The 27,797-nt window shown below is 35.6% G+C and overlaps 1 protein-coding gene and 2 non-coding genes across 5 annotated transcripts in view; all 3 read right to left on the bottom strand.

Moving 5' to 3' along the window:
• The window catches only part of Liprin-gamma (liprin protein kazrin), a 717,975-nt gene that overhangs the window by 347,918 nt on the left and 342,260 nt on the right, over positions 1–27,797 (bottom strand). For all 3 annotated transcript variants that reach the window (XM_069827796.1, XM_069827797.1, XM_069827798.1), the window contains exon 3: positions 11,262–11,451. In XM_069827796.1, the coding sequence (XP_069683897.1) occupies positions 11,262–11,355 (94 nt within the window). In that variant the 5' untranslated portion in view covers positions 11,356–11,451. The remainder of the gene's footprint in view (positions 1–11,261; positions 11,452–27,797) is intronic.
• Positions 8,596–8,667, bottom strand: TRNAS-GGA (transfer RNA serine (anticodon GGA)). The gene has a single exon. It is a non-coding gene; the product is annotated as a tRNA-Ser (tRNA).
• TRNAS-GGA (transfer RNA serine (anticodon GGA)) lies at positions 8,978–9,049 on the bottom strand. Its single transcript has one exon. It is a non-coding gene; the product is annotated as a tRNA-Ser (tRNA).

The following is a 27,797-nucleotide window of genomic DNA, read 5'->3' as shown; positions in this document are numbered from 1 at the left end:
CTTGTGCTCAACTTTAAGAGGACTACAGAAGGGCTTTGCTCTGCCTGTCACTGTGGACTGCATATCGATCCATAAAGCGGTTTTGTTGCTGGGATGAAAACAAGTCCTCAGAAACAACGCAACGGGGAGAACTCTTCATTTGCTTCCTGCTGCCGCGAGAAGGAGCCGGGACAGCCCCTATCCATCACTCCTTCCTCCCCTCAAAGTTTTGTTACCAAGTTCATCCCGTTTCAACCGAGCGAAAACAAAATCTGAACCTGGAGCCAGAGCCTTTATATAAAAACATGGAGGAAATGCATTCTCACCACGTTTCACGTTTCATACAACTGTCGCTAGGTGGATACTACGCAGTCCTCTCCTGTGCGTAATGGTTCCCATATAAGGAATGCCAGACGCCTGAAAATTTGGGCGCTTGAGAACGTTTTACTAAAAACTGAATCATTGGCAAATATTTTTGAATTTCTTAACTATCACAGATTCAGAAAATGTTAATGTTTGCGAGCTACGAATCTTTGCATTATAAAAAAGACCGTCTTGGTGGCTCAATAGCGCGTGAAACTGTCATGTAGGCATGTCCAAGTTCGACCCCGGCTCCGGCAAATGTAACTTTCGTGGTGGGTGAAGTCAAAGTTTGGAGGATTTTTCTTGAAGTGTTTGCTCATAACTCCAACTATCCCCTCCACAATTCTCTTTCATTATTATTTTCTCCTGCTTAAACATGATATTTTTGTTAAGAAAAGGGATAGATTGGACTTTATCCATTGCTGTTAATGTATAAGGAATTCACAACATTTTGAAGATTATCTTCAGAAAAGGTATAGATTGGAATTTTTCCATTGCTAATAATGAATACGGAATTCACAACGTTTTGAAGATTGACTCTAACTTCAGAAAAGGCATAGTTTGGAATTTTTCCATTGCTAATAATGAATAAGGAATTCACAACGTTTTGAAGATTATCTTCAGAAAAGGTATAGATTGGAATTTTTCCATTGCTAATAATGAATACGGAATTCACAACGTTTTGAAGATTGACTCTAACTTCAGAAAAGGCATAATTTGGAATTTTTCCATTGCTAATAATGAATAAGGAATTCACAACGTTTTGAAGATTATCTTCAGAAAAGGTACAGATTGGAATTTTTCCATTGCTAATAATGAATAAGGAATTCACAACGTTTTGAAGATTGACTCTATCTTCAGAAATGGCATAAATTGGAATTTTTCCATTGACTCTATCTTCAGAAATGACATAGATTGGAATTTTTGCATTGCTAATAATGGATAAGAAATTCACAACGTTTTGAAAATTGACTCTATCTTCACAAAAGGCATTGATTGGAATTTATCCATTGCTAATAATGAATAAGAAATTCAGAACGTTTTGAAGATTGACTGTATCTTCAGAAAAGGCATAGATTGGAATTTTTCCATTGCTAATAACGAATATGGAATTCACAACGTTTTGAAGATTGACTCTATCTTCATAAAAGGCATAGATTGGAATTTTTCCGTTGCTAATAATGAATAAAAAATTCACAACGTTTTGAAGATTTACTCTACCTTCATAAAAGGCATAGATTGGAATTTTTCCACTGCTAATAATGAATAAGAAATTCACGACGTTTTCAAGATTGACTCTGTCTTCAGAAAAGGCATAGATTGGAATTTTTCCATTGTTAATAATGAATAAGAAAGTCACAACGTTTTGAAGATTGATTCTGTCTTCAGAAAAGGCAAGGATTGGAATTTTTCCATTGCTAATAATGAATAAGGAATTCACAACGTTTCGAAGATTTACTCTACCTTCAGAAAATGCATAGATTGGAATTTTTCCATTGTTAATAATGAATAAGAAATTCACAACGTTTTGAAGATTGGCCCTATCTTCAGAAAAGGCATAGATTGGAATTTTTCCATCGCTAATAATGAATAAGCAATTCACAACGTTTTGAAGATTGTCTCTATCTTCAGAGAAGGCATAGATTGGAATTTTTCCATTGCTAATAATGAATAAGAAATTCCTAACGTTTTGAAGTTTGACTCTATATTCAGAAAAGGCATAGATTGGAATTTTTCCATTGCTAATAATGAATAAGAAATTCACAACGTTTTGAAGGTTGACTATCTTCAGAAAAGGCATAGATAGGAATTTTTCCATTGCTAATAATGAATAAGAAATTCGTAACGTTTTGAAGATTGAACTCTCTTCAGAAAAGACATAGATTGGAATTTTTCCATTGCTAATAATGAATAAGAAATTCACAACCTTTTGAAGATTGACTCTCTCTTCAGAAAAGGCATAGATTTGAATTTTTCCATTGGTTTTAATGAAAAAGAAATTCACAACGTTTCGATGATTGACTATCTTCAGAAAAGGCATAGATTAGAATTTTTCCATTGGTAATAATGAATAAGAAATTCTTAACGTTTTGAAAATTGACTCTACCTTCAGAAAAGGCATAGATTGGAATTTTTCCATTGTTAATAATGAATAAGAAATTCACAACGTTTTGAAGATTGACTCTGTCTTCAGAAAAGACATAGATTGGAATTTTTCCACTGCTAATAACGAATAAGGAATTCACAACTTTTTGAAGATTGACTCTATCTTCATAAAAGGTATAGATTGGAATTTTTCCATTCCTAATAATAAATAAGAAATTCACAACGTTTTGAAGATTGACTGTATCTTCAGAAAAGGCTTAGATTGGAATTTTTCTATTGCTGATAATGAATAAAGAAATCACTGTTTTGAAGATTGGTTCTATTTTCAGAAGAGGTATAGATTGGACTTCTTTTGCTGATAATCAATAAGGACTTCACAACGTATTGAAGATTGGTTCTATATTCGGAAGAGTTATTGAAAATTTTCTCCAGAAGAATTCTGGACTTCCCGATCTCAATACAGCAGCGAATGCTTTGTCGGTGAAATGTAACAAAATGGAAAATAGATTTTCGAGTACAAACAATTCCGAAACATAGTGCTGCCGCGAGATTAATAGATATGTAACCGTTCGTTTTCTGCCTCCAAGATTATGTAAACGGACGAAAAGTATAAAATTGTCACTCGAAAATTTGAAAAAGTTAGGCCTGCTGGTTGTGTATTTCGAGTGGAATTATGAAAAGTACACGTGCTTAAAGTGAATGAATTTTAATGTACATTTAGGGAATAAAACAATGCTTCAGTTTGATTATTATCTTTACGTTTTAGTATTCTACCATATTAAGACGAATTATATTGTATAAGAAACTTAATAATCAACTAGTAGTAGGTATAAGATACATTTATTAATTTGGAGTAAGATATGGTGAATGGTCATTTTAGATATGATTTTTACAGCCTTTTTAAGTTTTAGAGTCTATTTCATGCATCTAAAGGCAACTATTTGTAGTCTAAAAACCCAAAGTCTAGTAGTTATGTCACAGTACGAGAAAGAAGACCTGCTTTCATTGGTATAAACAAAAACGAACACATTTAACTCTTTCGTAAATTGTATGTTTACGTTTTCTAGTTTATCCCTAACAAGCTTTTATATTTTTCTATTCTTTATAATGTTTTATTGGTATTTTTAACACTACTGCACATGTCTATATATTTCTGTTTAGTTGATGTAGCTTTGTGTAATTTACTTGTACAGTTTTTTTAACAGGAGCTGCTTTGTGTAACTATTTACTTTATTCCATTCGTTGCACGTCATAACATTGTGTGTCACAAAAACTGGTAGCGAAAAAATAACAAAAAACTGAATAAAACAACTGAAACAACAAACAAATTCAAAATATCAGCGACGTTAAAAATTAAAACTTTTTTAGCGTGGGAATTCGAATCACAAATTGCAGGTCTAAATATGCAAAGCGTTGAAAAGAGTAAATTATTTATAGCAAAGCTAAACACACATGTATTTGTTTATGCTTGTCGAACAGATGTCTGTAATTTTCGTCTCTGCCTACGTAATGATGGGTTTACAACAAGAGGTATTTAGGATGTAAACTTTAAAAGAAATCAATAGCTGGGGACAAAACTTGATCAAAGTGTTATAAACAGTAACTGAACGCAACAATTTGTGTAGTGTAATTTCATTACGATAATTAAACACATAAAGTATAAAACCATTTTAGAGAGTTGAGGACTACTTACAGTAAAATGTGACATACAGGAAGACATACATTTCCAATTTTATGTTTCTGAAAGCATAATACGAAATTACGGAAGCTGAGATCAAATTTTTTTCAAACCTTTGAAAGAGTCTCAAGAATTGATGGATATAGCACTAGACGAAGAAGTTTAACAATGATTATAGATATTTTGATTACTTGATAATATAAATAAGAAAATACAGTTTGATCCGTTTCGGTATGGATAATATTGATTTATTATTAAAAAGCTATTATGATAGTAGGAAAAATTTCTTGCTAATTATATTATGATTAAAAGATGGGAGTTTCCATATATGACAATCAACAATGCATTATCTGAAAAGACAAATGAAAATCGTAGATGATTACAATGGCTACTACAAATCAATAGGGGGTACAATGTGCTCTTTAGTATGTTAAATTTAAGAGTGTTATCAACGGGAATTTCGACGTGAGTATGTGTGCGTAATGTACCTAAATACGATTCCATAATGTTGTGGTATCGAACATTTGTAGAAACAGATTCTGTGTGAAAAAAACATGCCAGTACGAGAAGCAGATATCTCTTGGCTTGGTCCTCAAACTCCCTAGATCTAACTCCTCCTGACTTCTTCGTGTGGGATTTCGTTAAAGACATTGTGTATTCACAGAAATCCAGGAACATTGATGGTCTGAGAGTAAAAATTACTCAAGTTTTTCAACAAACCACTACTCCTATGTTACAACGGACATGGGCTGAATTGCATCACCGTTATGAGTTGTGCAGGGTGCGCAATGGGGGTCATGTTGAGCTCTGAGGAATCTCCCATCTTTCAGTGTTGTATGCACAAAGTTTCAACAAATAAAGTTTAGAGGTAATTGTTTTACGGCGTTTTTATTTTATTCATAGCCAAACGGAACGCCCTGTAGAATAAAAATAAACAAAAGAATAAATGAAAATTATACACGAAAAAAGTTTTAAGTTATAATTCCAAAGAAAGAATAAATATAGGCAGAAGAAAGTAACAGTTGAGTTGTTGAAATCTGAAGATATCTTCATCTAGATCATATAATAAAACGAAGAAGGGATAAAGGAAGAAAAAAGGAAGGAGTGAGAAGGTGGAGTGACGAGTAGAAGTTATTGATAAAATTCTGGCGAACAGGCTACAATAGAATTGCAGTGATTTAGAAGGAAACGTATACAAGTCTAAACGCATGGAAATTAATCAAAACCGTGAAGTGACTGACGAAATTCGAAATATATTTTTACTTTCGAATATAAGGCAAACTCGGCTATGTTCGCAGTAGTAAGGTTTTCTGTCTATAGTTATAACCAGGGAAAGGATTTATATGTAAATACATATTTACTTATAAAGCTAATATAATTTATATTTTGCATTATCTTTATGTTTCACAATGTGTAGGGTTGAAAAATCCTACTTTTATTTTCCATATTTTTCCATATTTTAGAGTTTAGTACATATTTTCGTTAATTTCCATATATTTTCCATATTTCATATAAAACAGTCCATATTATATTAGGTTTAACAATAAAACAAAACAAAATTCCATTAACTTTTAAAAATACATTTCAACAATAGAGATTTAAACACATGTTCAGTAATCCCTTTAACATCAGAGTTATTTGAAAATTAGCAGTCCTATCAACAATGGGAAAGTAAGTTACAAAACTGTATTAATTTAATTTAAAATTTTTAACAGACTTCAGTTGTGCAGCTCAACAGTTAAATGCCAGTCAGAGTACACATAGGTTCAGTTTTGTAAATCATACTATAAAGACGGTAAATATGCCAAAAGTACGTCATTCAGTCAATTTAAAATCAAAACTAACAAGTTACATTTCAGAATTTAAAGAAGATGGTTTATCAACTGACAATAAAATATTATTTTGTAATTTGTGTCAGTGTGCAGTATCATCTACACAAAAGTTCCTGGTGCAACAACACATTACAACTAGTAAACATCAGGCCAACAAACAACTAAATTCCAAGCAGAGACAATTGTTTTTAACACAACCAACAACATCGAATGTAAGATCTGAGTTTAACATCGACCTGTGCCGTTCTCTCATCTCTGCTGATATTCCTCTCTACAAACTAAAGAATAAGGTCTTCAGGGAATTCCTTGAAAAATATACTCAACATACAATCCCGGATGAGTCAACACTTAGGAAGACGTATGCTCCATCCATCTACGATGAGACAATACAGAAGATAAGAGATGAAATTAAAGATAGTTCAATTTGGGTTTCCATTGATGAGACTCCCGACAAAGAAGGTAGACTTGTTGGTAATGTAGTTATCGGTTTGTTAAGTGAACAATATTCTGAACGAATTCTTTTACATTGTGATGTTCTAGAAAAGTGCAATAACAAAACTATAGTTAAACTGTTCAACGAAGCAATGGGTATCCTGTGGCCAAAGGGTATTATGTACGATAATGTGTTATTCTTTATTAGCGATGCTGCCCCTTATATGGTCAAAGCTGGACAAGCATTATCTGTTGTATATCCTAAATTGACTCATTTTACTTGTGTGGCGCATGCATTTCATCGTGTGGCAGAAGTGGTCAGAGACAATTTCCCTAAAGTAGATTTGTTGATTTCATCAGTGAAAAAAGTATTTCTCAAAGCTCCCAGTAGAGTTAACGTGTTGAAAGAAATGTACCCTGAAATTCCATTGCCACCAAAGCCAATTTTAACTAGATGGGGTACATGGCTAGAAGCAGTTGAATATTATGCCGAACATATAGACTCTATTAACAATGTTCTCCTTGCATTGGACTCTGAAGATGCAGTCTCAATTGATACTGCGAAAACAGTTACCTGTGACATAAGTGTGAAGAATGACTTAGCTCACATTCAGCATACATTTTCATGCATCATAAAAACGCTCAAAAGTCTCCAAAATAGGCACCTTTCACTATCTGAAAGTTTTGAAATTATAAATAGTACTGTGGAACAACTGAATCGTGGTAGAGGTAAAGTTGCAGATGCAGTAAGAGCTAAGGTGGACACTGTACTTTCAAAAAACCCTGGATATGAAGAACTACAAAAGGTTGTTGCTGTGATGAGTGGTGAATCAACAGTGAAGATTAACTTGGACTTATCCCCAGCAGACATTGTGAAATTGAATTATGTACCAGTTACTTCTTGTGACGTCGAACGCTCTTTTAGTCAGTATAAATCTATCCTCAGAGACAATAGAAGAAGATTCACTTTTCAGCACTTGAAAGAAATGTTTGTAACCTATTGTTATGGTAACAGACAATAAAAATTGTGTTTTGTTGAAACTACATTGGAAGATAAGGTACGTCCATTATATTTTTTGTTTAGTTTGATTAAAATGTACCAATATTTAACGTACATAGTCATTTTTTTTATAATTTTAAGTCCATATTTAATTCCATATTTTGGTAAAAATCCATATTTAATTCCATATTTTGGTAAAAATAACTACATATATATTTACATGTTTCATATATTTTTAGTCCATATAAATCCGTTCCCTGGTTATAACCAAAAATGCTTGAAAAATTTTCCTTCATGCAGCAGTTAATCACTAGACATAATTGTATTGGTTAGTATAAAAATTTTATTTTTTAAGTGTATTGCAACAGAGAAATAGTTCCATCTAAAACATGAGATCATATGTGTGTGTTTTAGGAAGTCGTGTAACTTCGCAGTACTGCTCGCGTAATTTCGCAGTGATACTTGTGAAATTTTCAAGAATACTCTTTTTAGCTCAAAATGTGTTTTAATGTAATCTAAACATCAGTACATGTTTACACACATGAACTGAACACACATTAACAAACTAGGCAATGTAGAACAACTGGGCTTCAACTATTAATATAAAGACAGGAAACGGCTTGCATATTAATTAATAAATTTATCTACCACATATCTGCATTAAACCTCATGCCAAAGATAGAAAAAAGCATTATGAGAACTATTTAGGCCTAATCCGAATACGAGTGTTCTTTTGATTGAAAAATACATAAGGACAGGAACTTGGCCCCTGAAATCTAATGTGCTCTATTTAATTCTATTAACTCATTGGCTAAAAGGATCCTGTCATATGCCTTTTCGAATTCCAATGATATGCCGAGAACCTAAGGATCATTCAACAGACTGTTACTTTCTAGGAACCACAGATCAGAAGATTACAGAGAACTTGTTAACGAGCTGATTCAGGACTATAATATGATGGGGTGTCATATAATTATCTCTCAAAATAACTTATTGGATTCTCATCTATTTTTTCTTCCCTCAAAACTTTCGGGCAGTGAGCGACGAACTGGAATCAAAAGGCGTTACCAGGAAAAATGGAGCCCAAACATTCTGGCAAACTATTACCCTAGATCATATATACGCCAGATAGGTCGGCCTTTTAGGCTTTGACGTTAACAACTTTTGTCAGATGATGAGAGAGAGATGGAACGGAGAAAAATTCTCTCCGGCGCCGGGATTTGAACCCGGGTTTTCAGCTCTCCGTGCTGATGCTTTAACCACTAAGCCACGCCGGATACAATCCCGACACCGTTGAGAATCGTCTCAGATTAAGCTCCATCTCTTGGGTTCCCTCTGGTGGCCGCCCTCTGCACTACGTCATAGATGTCTATGCACGCAGGACCGAAGTCCATACATGTGTAGAGGTGCACTCAGATGAGTGACTGGTTGGCCGGGGTCCGACGGTATGGGCGCCGTCTTTAAATCACAAAGTGATTTATTACGCATATCATATTTATTTTGATGTACCGAAGTACATATGATATTTCCATGCAGATATTCTGCTTTCTCAGATGATGAGAGAGAGATGGAACGGAAAAAAATTCTCTCCGGCGCCGGGATTTGAACCCGGGTTTTCAGCTCTCCGTGCTGATGCTTTAACCACTAAGCCACGCCGGATACAATCCCGACACCGTTGAGAATCGTCTCAGATTAAGCTCCATCTCTTGGGTTCCCTCTGGTGGCCGCCCTCTGCACTACGTCATAGATGTCTATGCACGCAGGACCGAAGTCCATACATGTGTAGAGGTGCACTCAGATGAGTGACTGGTTGGCCGGGGTCCGACGGTATGGGCGCCGTCTTTAAATCACAAAGTGATTTATTACGCAAATAAAAACTTTTGTCAGGTTTACTACGCTGCCATCTAGTTGTCACATAAGGAGTCATGTCATAATTCCCATTTGAATTGCATTAGCGACTGTACTGCCATCTCGTGTTCGTTTACGGCGGACGGGTGGCGATCATGGCGGTTGTTCTCTTCAAAGTGCAAACGATTTTAACATAGCGATGACCTATCTGTTACATATATGAAGAGTCCACAGCAGAATGATGGATGTCATTTGGAATACATTTTGCAGGAGAAGCAATTGAAAGTTTGAAATGCTTAGCGCTCAAAGCTTAATTGTGATATTCCGGTCATTACTGGATAATGACTATCAGTGTTAATGCCATATAACTCTCTATGTACATTCTATATGTCTTAAGCTATGCATTGACAGTCTTAGTTCATTTTCGAAAAGAAATTGACATCCATCATTCTTGCAGTGGACTCTTCATATGATCTAGGCTACTACTGGACACTCAAAAGATATGTTTCTCAAGAGAAGTATAGCTTAAAATCTATTTCACACACATTTTAGGTAAGTAAATATTATTTTAGGTATAATGTTACAAGGTGTCAATACTAGAAAAGTTTGAATTACATTTTATATAATTACTCAAATTTTGAAAATAGATTGAAATCAGCACGAAAAATGCTACAAGAATCAGCCGTTCTTTACCTTTTAACAAAAAAAAAAAATGTTTAATTTTGTTGGCCAGTGTTATCTTTTGTATACATACAGAGTGATTTATATAGAACTGACACATTTCTTTGTTTAATTATTCCGTTGGAAATTCATTCAATGACCCAATTTTAGCACCAAATTAAGCAGAATGTTCTGGAGTTTCGATTCCTTGTCACTAGATGCGCAGATGTTTATGTTTTATTCCTATTGTTGGCAGCACTGACCCAATTTTAGCACCAAATTAAGCAGAATGTTCTGGAGTTTCGATTCCTTGTCACTAGATGCGTAGATGTTTATGTTTTATTCCTATTGTTGGCAGCACTGACCCAATTTTAGCACCAAATTAAGCAGAATGTTCTGGAGTTTCGATTCCTTGTCACTAGATGCGCAGATGCTTATGTTTTATTCCTATTGTTGGCAGCACTAGATGCGCAGATGTTTATGTTTCATTCCTATTGTTGGCAGCTGTTTTCGACATTTTGTGTCAACGTGAAAATGCAGTACACATTAAATCAACGACTCTTCCTAGTGAAGCAAACTGGATTACGAATTCAATTACAGCTACTCAAAGGGCATACCAGGGAGAATTTGGTGTTCGCAATCCCCCCCAAAGAAACACAATACTGGGACTGGTAAACAAATTGGAAACAACTGGATCTCTGGTGAGTGAAAAGGGCAAGCATCGTTCATCTAGGCTTCCCACGGTTGTTGTTGACGTAAGAGCACGACTGGTGCAGTCACCCAAAAAATCATTAAGACGTTTGTCTTTGAGTTTGTTGAGCAACTGGACGATGTAGAGGTGAGTCAAGGATATTTTCAGCAAGATGGCGCTACATGCCATACATCAAATGAATCCATGAAACTACAGTAATTGCAAGTTTCTTCGACGACCGAATAATTTCCAGGAACCTGTGGCCACCGAGATCTCCGGATTTGACAACGCCGGACTTCTTTCTATGGGGTTACTTAATCTCCCAAAATTCCTCTACATTTTAGGTATAATAAGTTGTCGCTAGCACAATTCGTTTTGAAACAATTAATGAAAGAAATGTGTCAGTTCTACATAAATCACTCTGTAGTTTGATTCATTTGTCATTATCACTTTGTTAGAATTATAAATTATTAGTAAAATATCTAAGAAAATGTTTCTTACTTAATATGTAAGTTACCGGTACCGCATTCCTTAGTTTGTTACAGCAGAGATTACAGAATAAAGAAAGTACAGTATGAGACAGAAGTTCAGTTCTTTCACCTATTAGAAGCCATTGCCGTTTGAGCCTTCCCAGGACCAAAGTAAATAGATATGTATGTATTTTTAACTCACCTCTTTCGAACTGATTGTTCTGTCGTGCGAAGGCTCTCGAGAATGCACTGACCACAGTGCTATGTGGGTCCACCGTCAGTTCTGGTTCCGGCATTGTGACGTCATTACTAACAGCTTACCTCTACTGCAGGCACTTGGTCCATTGTTGCGCGCACTACTCTACAGTGTGAACTTACGCATGGTGCTTTCTCTGTCAAACAGAAACGGCAGGTGTAACCATATCGACAATACAGAGCTTCCGAAATTTAAATCATGGAATTTTATATTGTATGTTTGTGATACATTAACATAAATTTCAAAGTAATAAATTTGGCATACTGCCTTTTAAAATTAAGATACAAATTTCAATTTGAAAATATATCAGTCAGAAAGACTTCTCACATAAAAGTGTGATTATTAAAAAAAAAATAGTAGCTACTAAGTAACGTTTACTGATCATTTACAAATAAATTCTAACAAGATATAAAATTCCTGCTTAAATATCGCAAAGCTTTGGCATCTAGTCTAAGATTTCCTTAAATTTCTACCTTACCGTTTTATTTCCCGACAGAAGAGAGTATACAGCGGTTATATCGCGTAATTAAAATCTGTATGTATTCGTCTTTCAAGTGTAAAACTTCGTTAACTAGAGATTCTCTCAGAAATGCATACTTTTTTCTTTTTTTAATATTATCTTATGTTACGGAATTCACATCTGGAGTAATGATGTCGATAGTGATAATGTTCTTGTTTTACTTCTGTTCGTTCAATAGAAAATATTAACAGTTATATACAGAGTGTAACTAAAATGTATGCCACATATTTAGAGGTATATTCCTCTCACATAGAGAATGCAAAATGTTATATGAACATTGCTCCGGAAATCTTGCATTTCCTTGTTACAGCCCTTTTTCTACAACTTTGCCTGCATTGCAAGATGCGGTACAGTATTAAAGAAAAATGGCTTATAATCGTATTCACATTTAAATGTACTTTCTCCCTTACTTAATTACTTACTTACTGGCTTTTAAGGAACCTGAAGGTTCATTGCCGCCCTCACATAGGCCATAGGTCCCTATCCTGAGCAAGATCAATCCAGTCTCTATCATCATATCCCACCTCCCTCAAATCCATTTTAATATTATCTTCCCATCTACGTCTCGGCCTCTCCAAAGGTCTTTTGCCCTCCGGCCTCCCAACTAACAGTCTAAATGCATTTCTGGATTCGCCCATACGTGCTACATGTCCTGCCCATCTCAAACGTCTGGATGTAATGTTCCTAATTATGTCAGGTGAAGAATACAATGCGTGCAGTTCTGTGTTGTATAACTTTCTCCATTCTCCTGTAACTTCATCCCCCTTAGCCCCAAATATTTTCCTTATTCTCAAACACCCTTAACCTATGTTCCTCTCTCAAAGTGAGAGTCCAAGTTTCAAAACCGTAAAGAACAACCGGTAATATAACTGTTTTATAAATTCTAACTTTCAGATTTTTTGACAACAGACTGGATGATAAAAGCTTCTCAACCGAATAATAACAGGCATTTCCAATATTTATTCTGTGTTTAATTCCCTCCCGAGTATTGTTTATATTTGTTACAGTACTGTTGCTCCCAGGTATTTGAATTTTTCCACCTCTTCAAAGGATAAATTTCCAATTTTTATGTTTACATTTCGTACAATATTCTCGTCACGAGACATAATCATATACTTTGTTTTTTCGGGATTTACTTCCAACCCTATCTCTTTACTTGCTTCAAGTAAAATTCCCGTGTTTTCTCTAATCGTTTGTGGATTTTCTCCTAACATATTCACGTCATCCGCATAGAGAAGCAGCTGATGTAACCCGTTCAATTCCAAATCCTCTCTGTTATCCTGGACTTTCCTAATGGCATACTCTAGAGCAAAGTTAAAAAGTAAAGGTGATAGTGCATCTCCTTGCTTTAGCCCGCAGTGAATTGGAAACGCATCTGACAGAAACTGACCTATACGGACTCTGCTGTAAGTTTCACTAAGACACATTTTAATTAATCGAACTAGTTTCTTGGAAATACCAAATTCAATAAGAATATCATATAAAACTTCTCTCTTAACCGAGTCATATACCTTTTTGAAATCTATGAATAATTGATGCACTGTAACCTTATACTCCCATTTTTTCTCCATTACTGTCGAATGCAAAATGTACTTTCTCCCTAGATATTAAATATATACAGTAACTAACAAAAGCGTTATTTTACGTAAAATTCCATAAATAACACTTATGCTCGACCATGCCGAAATGTAGTAATTATACACCTGCTAGCAGCCCTTTAATGGACCTTGTTAAAATACACCTATTCATTAAAGTTCAGTTCTTCAACCAATCAGAATACGCCATTGTAGCAATATGAAAGCGCAAGTATCGATTATTCTCGGATATGCAATCGAAAGACAACTAGCGAAACGTCACGGAGGCTGGAAACCCAATACTGTCGCAGAAGGTTATGTTCTGTTACTATAATAATTAGCGTTAATTATAAGTAATATTCAAATAAATTCAATTTGTCATCTCGTTTTTCAATGTCGAATTCAGTTTCAAGGTTATATCAAGATTAATGTTTATATTACTCTCTAGATTATATCAAGGTCGTCGACTTTGTTTCTCGGAAAAAATCAATACTTTCGCGTCTGCGCACATCTCACAATTTATGAGGTAGGCTATTGCACAAGGTCAGTTCCGTTCCTCACTCACATGATAATAACATGAATATTTATGAATAATTTCAAGTTAGAAATATGGCCGAGGATAAAAAGTCGTATGAAACTTGCCTATAATGGTAATTAAGACGCTCGTATGAAAATTATGAAACTCGCTTGCGCTTGTTTCATAAACATACTCGCGTCTTAATTACTACCATTATAGGCTCGTTGCATAATGTACTATTCCATAATTATCCCGTTCCACAACTCTACCTGGTTCCAAAAGAAAAATTATTCCTACATTGCAATAAAGTGAAATAACTTCTACGACTGAAGAAGTTTTAAATGTTTGTATAACTACTTAGCACAGTACAGTTTATTTGCATGGTAAGCTTGTATCTCAGTCATTCCATGTCTCCAAAGAGGGAGTTAATTCTACATTTCAATTGTTATTCCAGTTGATTCTTCTTGGATAAATTTAATCACATTAAAATTACCCTCAAGTGCACCACCATAAGACGGAATGAATTTAGTTTTCGTACAGGGACTGAACTTATCCTCTAAGAAGCGTTCGCTGAGGGGAGAAAATGAGAATTCTTATTCTGGGAACGTTCCGTCTCCTAGCAACAAGGTTTTGTCAAGATCCTGCGGCTTCTACACTTGGCCTACGAAGAAGCAGAGTACAGGTGGGGACAGGGCGCCAAAATACGGTAGCTGGTTGCTGCCATTGCATGTACAGAAGACATCTCTTCCAACAGACTTGAGTATTGATCTGACCAGACGAACGCCGACTGCCTCCAAACGACGAGAATTCCAACGTTTATATCGCTGTCTTTTTATACTCTTCTTCCTTCTCAAAAGAATGTACGATATATTCCCGGTATGTGATGGACATCGCTGAAATAGACATTTCTATTGTACATCTGCAACCCGTGTGCTCCTTGAGCTGCCCTCAGGCTAACTGGAGGTTGTCTAGCTTCGTAGAAATTTGGAATTTGTAGCTATATGTTGATATGAAAGTACCTATATAAGATTCCACAGAAAGTATATTTGTGTATCAAGTAGGACAAGGGTCTATTTCATGAACGTACAAATTAGAAATGTGCAAATTTACAGGAAGAAGATATTGTAGCTACAACATTGTTAACCAGTATATATGGCCTAAATTGATCTACCCATTACAAATGGCTCCTATCCATCAGGAACATTCTTAGAAGATACTGACAAGTTAATCCGTAGTTCTGTTAAACAAATGCTTATGTTGCCATCTGATACACCTACTAGTATGTTATATGCAAGCAAAAAATACAGAGGTTTGGGACTAGTCAGAGCATTATGGGAAGCGTTCTTGCAACACTGCAACATCTGCATCACTTTAATATAAAATGAAAATCCTTATGTAAATAGTATGCGACCTTTGATGTCTGAACTTAATTCTTCCTGTCAACATCTAAGTCTCCCTTCTCCAGTTGAACTTCGTAAATCTGTGACTAGGAAATTAAGAGAGGAATTAAGAAATGCAGAATTCGAATCTTGGAAAGTAATGCCTGGAAGAGGCAGAGGTGTAGAATTGTACAGCCAAGTACCTAAAGCCAACGCCTGGATTTTTAATAAGTCTGGAGTATCTACATCTGAATGGGTAACCTGCCTCAAAATGAATGCCAATTTAGCAGCAGTTAGAGGAGTACCTGGTCGCTCTTTGGACGGATCCCGGTGCAGACATGGCTGCCGGGAGACTGAAACCCTTGCCCACGTCCAAAGTCAGTGTAACAGGGGTTTACTTCTCCGAAATGCCAGACACCATCATGTTCGATCCTTAATTGCAAATACTTTAAGAAAAAAGTCTTGGATAGTAGAAGAGGAAGTTCTTTGCCTTGCTACTAATGGCTCCTCTAGATGTATTGACATCTAGAAAGGATATATAATTGATCCTACCATAAGGATTGAAACGGGGAGTAGCCAGCCGGAGGATGTCAATCAAGAAAAGATCAACATTTATCTGCCAACAGTTGATTACTTTAAAGCAAAATACCAGCTTGAAGACATTGAGGTGATTGGTCTTCTTATTGGAGCTCGTGGTGTGATTCCCAAGTTCTGTGAAAGCTTCAAGAAGACTTTTGAACTACCACTGACACTTACTGCTGACATCATAACTTCAGTTTTGAAACGCTCTTGCCAAATTCTGAGTCATCATATTCACTCTGTTTAATTTTTTTTCTTCACTTTATAATTCATATATGTTTATTTCAATTTTCTTCTACAAAATTTATGTAAACATTTAATATTGTAAAATTCATGTAGGAGAGTATGCTGAGTCCTTCTGGGCTACCTCCAATGGGAGGCAGTTATTATCAAAATTTTATCATGTTTATCTAAACATTCTAAAATATTCCTGTAATTTTAATTGATTTATAAAATTTAGTTCATGAATGATTTATATGATAGACTTTGGTTTATACAGGGTCTTCACATAGCCTCCATACTACCAACATCCAAGGAATACACACGCTCATGTACAACTAAACTTGAACGCTGACATTCACCTTACTATAATAATCCACAACAACTGCAGTATTTGATACCGTCCGTAAATTAACTATATTGAAGAACATCACCGCTCATAATGCACGTTCAAGTATATATATGCCGCAATTCAACATCTTAAGACAACCTAATATTAAAATATATTGTCAGATACAAATGATATCCATAACAGCTTTGAATAATTAGACTCAAGGGACAACCTCAGTCTATATATTATGGCGTACATACATTTAGAAGGTGAAAAGACGTTCAGTAATGATAAAACAAGAATGCAGGCATGAACAAATCAGTTAACATAGTTCAAAGACTGTAATGCATCTCTTCACACAATATAGTACACATATTTCATTTTATTTTTATTATTTTATCAGTGAAGACCTGCAAGTATATTTGTATAAGTATTGTAATCACACGTGCGCTTTTAATTCATTTGACAGCAGGGTGTAGTCACACAGGAAAGACACATTTATGTCCTAATTATGTTGGGTTTTATCATATTGTATGCTTATTAATATATATTGTATTTTGGTTTGTAGAGACATATGTACCTGTTACAGTCGAGCCGTTCTTATTTCCGGCGTGGCCACGCCTTCTCGACTTTTGGCGCGAAGAAGGTAGGCAATAGCGGTGTTGCTAAATCTCTGTCAAGCCAATAGTGAACGGACGCAGTTCTAATAGCTGGTTGTCGAACAAATAAGTCGGTATTGTTGTTAGTGCTGTGTTATCGCTGAGTTTTCAGCATCACAATGCCGCGGAGGAGTCGGAAGACCAGCAATTCGCAAAGCAGAGAAATGATTCTTAGCGTTAGAGATTATTTCGAAAATGAACGTAAAATAAGAATAGTTTATTGCCTTTAATGCAAGTGGTGCAAAGAACAGCTGATGCGTGTGATGTGAACAAGTTCACGGTTTCTCAAATAACGACAGAGAAGTACGGACAATCCGGCAAAGAAGAAAATAAACTGAGAACTATGGCGGCGGCAGGAACTAACAATGATTGTAGCGATCTAGGCGTAGCACCTCTAAATTGAACAATACCGTTAGGCAAGGTTCTTCGTGTAATTTTTTTTATGTAGCAATGACTTATCATGACAAAATTTTTAATACTAACATATTTTACTTAATTTACAGGTTGTGTGGTTTTAGTTATTCATTCACATAAAAAATGTTTATTTATTACATTTTACAGCTTTCTCCCATTTTAGTAATTTCTAATATTGCTTCTGTATTTACGAAAATCGTTACTTCAAATGGTCGGAAAAACCAATTATAGCACAACATGGTAAGTCTTCTGTGTCCTGGGATGCTAGGATCAACAATAACAATAATATATAATATTATGTATTCATATATTACTAATTATTTATCGTAGGAAATAATTTTTCGTTCGATGTTTAAGACTAGACATGTGCTAAAACTTCGTTAAGAGTACAAGGGTAGACTTGACAACGCAGTAACATCCACCGTGAGCGGGAAGCGGTATGTCGTCTGCATAACCTTGACGACAACCACTGCCAGTGAAGCAGCGTGTCAGCTGACCAGAAGCTGTCGTGTGATTTGCTGCCGGAAATAAGAACGGCTCGACTGTAGTGATGATATTGCTATATAGAATGTTGTATCTGATGATGTTGGTATGAAACCGACGAAAACGTTCATACAATATTAAATCATGTAATGTAAGGACTTGCACCTTACATATATTAATAGTAAAGTCATTGACTGAAAATAAATATTCGTATTATACAGGGTGATTCACGAGGAAATAAGCTCCGTAAGGGGCGGTAAATCCTCGTGTATCACCCTGTGTAAGATAGGTCCTGCACTTTCTAAAATTCACTCGGGAGAAAATTAAACGCAGAATAAATATGGGCAGTGCCTGTTATTATTCGGTTGAGAAGCTTTTGTCATCCAGTCTGCTCTCAAAAAAGCTGAAAGTTAGAATTTATAAAACAGTTATATTATCGATTGTTCTGTATGGTTGTGAAACTTGGACTCTCACTTTGAGAGAGGAACAGAGATTAAGGGTGTTTCAGAATAAGGTTCTTATGAAAATATTTGGGGCTAAGAGGGATGAAGTTACAGGAGAATGGAGAAAGTTACACAACGCAGAACTGCACTCATTGTATTCTTCACCTGACATAATTAGGAACATTAAATCCAGACGTTTGAGATGGGCAGGACATGTAGCTCGTATGGGTGAATCCAGAAATGCATATAGATTATTAGTTGGGAGGGTGGAGGGAAAAAGACCTTTGGGGAGGCCGAGACATAGATGGAAGGATAATATTAAAATGGATTTGAGGGAGGTGGGATATGATGATAGAGACTGGATTGATCTTGCTCAGGATAGGGACCGATGGCGGGCTTATGTGAGGGCGGCAATGAACCTTCGAGTTCTGTAAAATCCGTAAATAAGTAAGTGATAAGTAAGTAAGTAAGTAAGTGAGTAGGTAAGTAAGTAAGTAAGTAAGGGAGAAAGTACATACAAATGTGAATACGATTATGTGGAATACGATGGTAGAGACTGGATTAACCTTCCTCAGGATAGGGACCGATGGCGGGCTTATGTGAGGTCGGCAATGAACCTTCGAGTTCAGTAAAAGCCGTAAATAAGTAAGTGATAAGTAAGTAAGTAAGTAAGGGAGAAAGTACATATAAATATGAATACGATTATGTGGGATACGATGGTAGAGACTGGATTAACCTTCCTCAGGATAGGGACCGATGGCGGGCTTACGTGAGGGCGGCAATGAATCTTCGAGTTCTGTAAAAGCCGTAAATAAGTAAGTGATAAGTAAGTAAGGAAGTAAGTAAGGGAGAAAGTACATACAAATGTGAATACGATTATGTGGGATACGATGGTAGAGACTGGATTAACCTTCCTCAGGATAGGGACCGATGGCGGGCTTATGTGAGGTCGGCAATGAACCTTCGAGTTCAGTAAAAGCCGTAAATAAGTAAGTGATAAGTAAGTAAGGAAGTAAGTAAGGGAGAAAGTACATATAAATGTGAATACGATTATGTGGGATACGATGGTAGAGACTGGATTAACCTTCCTCAGGATAGGGACCGATGGCGGGCTTATGTGAGGTCGGCAATGAACCTTCGAGTTCTGTAAAAGCCGTAAATAAGTAAGTGGTAAGTAAGTAAGTAAGGAAGTAAGTAAGTAAGTAAATAAGTAAGTAAGGGAGAAAGTACATATAAATGTGAATCCGATTATGTGGGATACGATGGTAGAGACTGGATTAACCTTTCTCAGGATAGGGACCGATGGCGGGCTTATGTGAGGGCGGCAATGAACCTTCGAGTTCTGTAAAAGCCGTAAGTGATAAGTAAGTAAGTAAGTAAGTATCATATCGAAGAGGACTGCTTATAACGACCTTCGATTGTCGGTTTTACTATGACTTCTAAAGGTCTGAAAATCGCGAGCTTAAATCCGACCGACAGCGCCCATTCTTCCTAGAAGTGTAAGAAGCGATGTCAACAAAGAACAGGCTTCCAAGTAAAACCTCCATTTAAGGTACCAAGAGAAACAGCATACGTTTCTATCGTTCGTCAAGTGTTTTTCTTGCATACGTTTCCGAAAGAGAGATGGAGGTAAGCGAGACCGGTCGAACGGATAGCTGTGAGCTACACAGCTGTTTATTCCGATGCGATCTGTGGACAGGGAGTGTTCTTTGTTAACATGTGTAGGCCACCTGACGTTACCACGTATTTATTTGATTTGCTCTCTGGAACTGAATCATTACGTCTGTCAGTGGAATACCCCAGGAGTTCGCTGAAGCTAAAATGCTTTTGTACGAAATGTATTTAATATCGGAATAACAACACAGAGGATTGCACAAAAATGCGTCTGTACAGAATGTCTTTTTAAATAGAGATACAACAGACTCTGTGACGCGGTTCTACATATAAAACAGTGAAAAAATGTCATATGGACGTATGTGCAAAACAGCAAGGTGTAACAGCTATGCTTCATTTTAATCACAATATTCACAGAAGGTTTGTTCTGCCTGGTCTTCATACTTTTTCGTATTTATGTTTGTTTCAAAAATTCCCCGAGAAATTGACTCAATAAATTATAAGCCTCATAATAAATATGTTAGTAAATAACTAAAATAGTTGTTTTTTAATATAACGATACAATATATACAGATGTACAACATTTAATACTTATGCTTATCACCGAACACAAGTTAAATTTAACAATAATAATTGTATAGGGCTATTATAGATTTATTAATTTGTCCTACAGAATGATATCTGTAATATTGACAATTAATATTTGAGGAGAAAAATTCGCTCCGGCGCCGGGGACCGAACCCGGGTCCTTGGTTCTACGTACCAAGCACTCTGATCACTGAGCTACGCCGAATTCAATCCACAGCACCGGATCGAATTCTCCTCCTTCAATGTTTCCCTTTATGGCCTGACTCCAAGTTAGGCATATATATGTTGACGTATATTATATCAATGTCAACTGCCATTATACTAGGAGCGCACTCAGTTGAGTGACTTGTTTGGCCGGGAATCCGCAGTTAAGTGCACAGTAATCTGTACGGACATATGCACTGCTAGCTATGAGAATATTATAGATTTATTAATTTGTCATACAGAATAATATCTGTAATATTGACAATTAATATTTGAGGAGAAAAATTCGCTCCGGCGCCGGGGACCGAACCCGGGTCCTTGGTTCTACGTACCAAGCGCTCTGACCACTGAGCTACGCCGAATTCAATCCACAGCACCGGACCGAATTCTCCTCCTTCAATTGAATTCGGCGTAGCTCAGTGGTCAGAGTGGTACGTAGTTGGTTCCCGGGTTCGATCCCCAGCGCCGGAGCGAATTTTTCTCCTCAAATATTAATAATAATTGTGTATTACATTACATTAAAGCATTTTTCAAATTAATTTAAAGTCGATTAATCTATCGATTAATCGATTAAATTCAAATAGTTAATCGATTAATTATTTTAATCGATCAACAAGACCAGTATGAACACATCTGAATTGTACCATATGAGTATTTAGCTATTTTAAGGAAGACCGTCAACAAGGCATGAAAAAATATAATCTACAAACTGAGGGTTTCTAGTTAAAAGATGAGACGCCTTAATATCATTTTACACGCTACATCGCTGCGTCGGAGAAGTTGCCTACACAACACGGCGTTCTGAATTGCTCTTGTTACCATTCAAATCATTGCTACGTTATAACGTCCATGCTCCCACTCTTACGTTCACACTTTTCGGCAGATCTTTCACTGCAAAGCCAGCATTTTGTAATCTACCCTCTTTTTCGCCCTTCTCTTATTCTGCTGTTATGATACATATATATTAATGTTGTCTATCATTTGATGTCTTCTTCTGCCACGAACTTTTCTCCCGTTCACCATTACTTCCAGTGCATCCTTCAGTAGGCAGTTTCTTCTCAGTCAATGACCCAGCCAATTCCTTTTCCTCTTCCTGATCAGATTTTCTTCATCCACCCTTTCCAACACTACTTCGTTTCATACTCTGTCCATTTCACATGCTCCATTTTTCTCCATATCCACATTTCAAATACTTCTAATCGCTTCTCTTCACTTCGTCGTAATGTCAATTTTTCTACCCCATACAATGTCACACTCCAAACAAAGCACTTCTTCCTTAGTTCTTTTTCCAGAGGTCCGCAGAAGATGCTCCTTTTGCTACTGAAAGCTTTCTTTGCGATTGCTGTCCTCCTTTTGACTTCCTGGCAGCAGCTAATGTTACTGCTTACAGTAGGGGAGACTGTTGTACCTTTAGCATAGTGTACCTTTGAACATTCTTAGTTTTTTAATTTTTGCTGCTACCTAGAGAACTCAAACTGAAGTAGATTGTAGAGAAAGCCGCTAAGTACCTCTGGTCGTAGTTTCGGTTTGATTTATTGCAAAGTGTGAGCTCTATGGATAAAATATTTTTTTAGTACCAAAAGTAAACATTTCGTTCATTGACATATGTTTTCTAACGCAAAACCGGATTGTATTTGTTACTATCCATCAAATACAGTGTGTTCCCTATCATCTGGTGAGCAATAACATATATTAATTTCCATGATTTATTCGAGTCTATACTTTTGGGAGTCATAATTGTTTAGATGTGCACCGTCTTGTACCTTTGAACACAAAACAACTTGTACCATGGAATATGTTCCAAGATACACGATACTTTCGGTTTTTGGTTTTCTTTTATTTTAAGATCATGTCACGAAGTAAATCTGGAGTTAAGAGGCCCCCAATTGAACCGGATGCCTTGAAGAAAGCTGTTGAAGCAGTTATTGCTCCTGCTCTAAATGAAATCTCAATTAGAGAAGCCTGCTCTGGTTTATAATGGCAAATGCATTTTAAATATGATTGTCAGTTATTACAGCTATATTCCCACCTACATTCCATGTGTTCCAATTTACAAGAAGGTATGTTCCAAGGTACAAGAACCTGTTGTACCTTTGGAACACATTACATATCCCTTCATTTTATTTTTTCCATCCTTAATAGATGTGTAGAACAGGAAAATACATACAGAAAGTTGTAAAGGAATCTTCTATAATTATTTCAAGCTTTTTAACATTTAAAACATTTTATTTCCCTAAATTAAAGAAAAAAATAAAATGTGAAAAGTGTTTAAAGGTACAACAGTCTCCTCTACACCTCAAGTATTTGAAGCTGTCCACTTGCTCTACTGCCTCATTTAGAATTGGCAAGTTTATCTTCTATATTTTTCTTCCTATGACCATGCTCTTCATGTTATTTGCATTTATTTATCTTCATCGCATACTGCTCACAGCTGTCATTTAGCTCCAGTAGCATATCCCTAAGTATAATTTCCTCTTCTGCTAACAACGCCATATTATCAAGAAATCTTATGCACTTTATTCTTCTTCCTTCTACTATCACTCCTCCGATGTTCTGGAAACAGTTATTTACTAAATCCTCCAAGTAGATGTTGAGCAGGGTAGGTGATAAAAAACATCCTTGACGTACTCCTCTCACTATTTCACTTCCTTCTGATATTTCTTCACTTATCCTGACTTTCACTCGTTGTTTCATATAAAGATTACTGAACAGCCTTCTCTGTTTCCAATCCACGCCAATTTTCTTTAGGATCCCCATCAGTTTATTCCAATCCACTCTGTCAAAAATCTTTTCTAGGTCCACAAATACGACATACTCTTACACTTCTTTATTCTTCTCTAGATGTCTTTCGTCGATTGTCCGTAGCAGTCCAATTGCATCTCTCGTACCTTTTCCCTTCCTGAAGCCAAACTGCTCTTTTTCCAACTGTTCTTCCACCTTAGAATAAAACGTCGATTCAGTATTCGCAAGAGAATCTTCGCCGAGTGCAATATTAGACTGATAGTCCCGAACTCGTTACATAAATATAGATTTGTATTCGATGTGGAATGCATCAAATCCGCCATATTCAGACACGATTGATAAGAAAGAAAGAAAGAAAGAAAGAAAGAAAGAAAGAAAGAAAGAAAGAAAGGAAGAAACAAATAAATAAATAATTAAATAAATAAATAAACAAATAAATAAATACATACATACATAAATAAATAAAATAATAAAGAAATAAAGAAAGAAAGAAGGAAAGGAAGAAAGAAAGATATAAATAAAGAAAGAAATAAAGAAAGGAAGAACGAACGAAAGAAAGGAAGAAATAAAGAAAAAAGGAAGTAAATAAAGAATAAATAAATAAATAAATAAATAAATAAAGACAGAAATAAAGAAATGAAGAAAGAAAGAAAGAAAGGGAGAAAGAAAGAAAGAAAGAAAGAAAGAAAGAGAGAAATATAGAAATGAATAAATAAATAAAGAGAGAAATAAAGAAATGAAGAAAGAAAGAAAGAAAGAAAGAAAGAGAGAAATATAGAAATGAATAAATAAATAAATAAATAAATAAATAAATAAATGAAGAAAGAAAGAAAGAAAGAAAGAAAGAAAGAAAGAGAGAAATATAGAAATAAATAAATAAATAAATAAATAAATAAATAAATAAATAAAGCCACCGGCGTGGCTCAGTCGGTTAAGGCGCTTGCCTGCCGATCTGAAGTTGCATTCGGGCGCAGGTTCGATCCCCGCTTGGGATGATTACCTGGTTGGTTTTTTTCAGAGGTTTTCCCCAACCGTAAGGTGAATGCCAGGTAATCTATGGCGAATCCTCGGCCTCATCTCGCCAAATACCATCTCGCTATCACCAATCTCATTGACGCTAAATAACATAGTAGTTGATGTAGCATCGTTAAATAATCAACTAAAAATAAATAAATAAATAAATAAATATCCCAAATAGTGAAAAATCTTGTGATATATTGTAATTATGTACAGTTCTTCGGAAGGCCAGAGTTTCATTGTAACTCCGTGAAGCGTGGGTTGTACAGTCATTCATTTCCGTGATAAATATTTACTCTAACAATATTCTAGCGTAAATATCGCTACCATAATACAACGCACAATGGAGACGGTTCATTTTCATAATGGAGAATATTTCCAACGTTCCATTAGGCATTTTTACCATAACCGCTGGAACAAACTGCAATTGTTTATAACGTCAGACAATAGAAAGCCCAAGAGTGCAAAAAATACCAGCTATTATTTCGATGTAATGGATGTACAATTGATATCCCGGCGCTCTTTCATTGGTAGTTACTTGCATCAGTAGTTATTTATGTAAAGTTCGCAAGTGAAGCAGTAAACACAGTAATGGACTCAATGCGACGTGGATATTGATACTTCAACGCGTGTCACGGGACTCGTGCTCTATTGTTAGATTTGGAAAATGCATTTAACTTATATTTCCATGGTATTCAAGTGGACAGAGAGCAATTATATTTACATGAGGAAATATTCGTCGCAAATGAATTAGTCCAAAAACGTAATTAACAATAAGTCGCCTACCTGCAATTGCGTTTGAACTCTGACAGTGACACCACATGTAATTACGTAGCCAGACAAAAGGGACAGTTATATTTTAAAAGTTTAAAATAATTCATATTTATTTTATTATCGCTGCAGTTTTAAGTAAATCAAGTCATAGTATGAATTAGTGTGCACAAAAATTCTTTACAGTAATTAATAAAGAAAAACAAATCTATACATGGCGTACTTACTTACTTACTTACTTACTGGCTTTTAAGGAACCCGGAGGTTCATTGCCGCCTTCACATAAGCCCGCCATTGGTCCCTATCCTGAGCAAGATTAATCCAGTCTCTACCATCATATCCCACCTCCCACAAATCTATTTTAATATTATCTTCCCATCTACGTCTCGGCCTCCCCAAAGGTCTTTTTCCCTCCGGCCACCCAATTAACACTCTATATGCATTTCTGCATTCGCCCATACGTGCTACATGCCCTGCCCATCTCAAAAGTCTGGATTTTATGTTCCTAATTATGTCAGGTGAAGTATACAATGCGTGCAGCTCTGCGTTGTGTAACTTTCTCCATTCTCCTGTTACTTCATCCCTCTTAGCCCCAAATATTTTCCTAAGAACCTTATTCTCAAACACACTTAGCCTCTGTTCCTCTCTCAAAGTGAGAGTCCAAGTTTCACAACCATACAGAACATCCGGTAATATAACTGTTTTATAAATTCTAACTTTCAGATTTTTTGACAGCAGACTAGATGACAAAATCTTCTCAACCGAATAATAACAGGCATTTCCCATATTTATTCTTCGTTTAATTTCCTCCAGACTGTCATTTATATTTGTTACTGTTGCTCCAAGATATTTGAATTTTTCCACCTCTTCGAAGGATAAATCTTCAATTTTTATATTTCCATTTCGTACAATATTCTGGTCACGAGTCATAATCATATACTTCGTCTTTTCGGGATTTACTTCCAACCCTATCGCTTTACTTGCTTCAAGTAAAATTTCCGTGTTCTCCCTAATCGTTTGTGGATTTTCTCCTAACATATTCACGTCATCCGCATAGACAAGAAGCTGATGTAACCCGTTCAATTCCAAACCATCTGTGCTATCCTGAACTTTCCTAATGGAATATTCTAGTGCGAAGTTAAAAATTAAAGGTGATAGTGCAGGGCGGACAGAAAAAAAATTACAGACTATGAAATTTGATCATATATATACTACAATACATAAAAATCACACTTTACACTTTTAATTAACGTTGGTCTTGTGTTTAATATGCTAACCGTTGGATCTAAGACTTCCTTTTTGAAACCCGGTGTAGGAGGATGGACTTTAAAGGACGATACGATACAATCCTCAGCATGGCTTCCTCTAAGACAGAAGTAGACCTATGTAGCATATTTACGGCACATAAAAACCATGTCAGTGACAGAGAACTCCAGGCGAAGTTTTTACGTCATTTCTCATCTACGTAGAAATCTATAGATAATAGAATGAGTCCACATCAGAAGCCTAAATATCTATAGGCTTATCCAGCTTTCACTGCCAATCCAATCACACATTCATCCACTTCTAGTAAACATAGGGTCAAAAGTAATGCCTTCAAAGCTATATACAGGGTGTTATAAAAAGCATTCAACGTTTCGAAAGGTGGTAGTATTCATCAAAACAAGAAAAGGAAGTATAATAAACACGGGCCCTAAAATTAATATCTTCCGAGATATCAACATCATAGATATCACGAATACGTGAAACATTTTCTTCCTTGTAACATACAATATTTTATTTCACACTTTGTTGAAATTTATTTTTTTATTTTATATGATATTAAAATGAACATATTATGTTAGTTCAGAGTCTACCATTCAAGCACTCGATACCTACCATTCATGGAAAAAATCGAGATCATTCAACAATTAATCGATAGATTAAATAATCATGGAATGAAATTTATACAAAGAAATTGTTGTTTTATAAAGTGTTTCGGAAAAAATCCAAAGAAGCAATTGGGAAACTGATCCCTGCCAAACCAGAATTAAGATATAAAAGGAATGGATCAATTTTCTTCAAATAACGTAAAACAAACTAGGTTTATGTTAGCCTATATTTTGTATTTAATTAGTGTTCAAATTTATATCTATTTGCAGTTATGTACTATAAATTACAAACCGGTATTTATACTAAATAATTAGAGAAAAGAAGATAGTTAATTTCATATTTATAAATGTATATTCATATTAATAAATGTGTTATTTTGTTTATAAAATATATATCAAAATTGCATGAAAGGAATTAATTAAAATGTCAAATGATATTTCTATCGATCACCCAACTGCATTATCATACCCAAGTATGTTATAAGGTACCTGTGGATATTAAGGCCCAGCTTGTTATAAGGCAACAGCTCTTAAGACCTATTTCTTCCTGCATTCGA

Source organism: Periplaneta americana, chromosome 6 (genome assembly GCF_040183065.1).
Source record: "Periplaneta americana isolate PAMFEO1 chromosome 6, P.americana_PAMFEO1_priV1, whole genome shotgun sequence".
In the NCBI taxonomy this organism is placed as follows: Eukaryota; Metazoa; Arthropoda; class Insecta; order Blattodea; family Blattidae; genus Periplaneta; species Periplaneta americana.
Note: the sequence above shows the minus strand (reverse complement) of the source record. Positions and strands in the feature narration are given on the sequence as shown.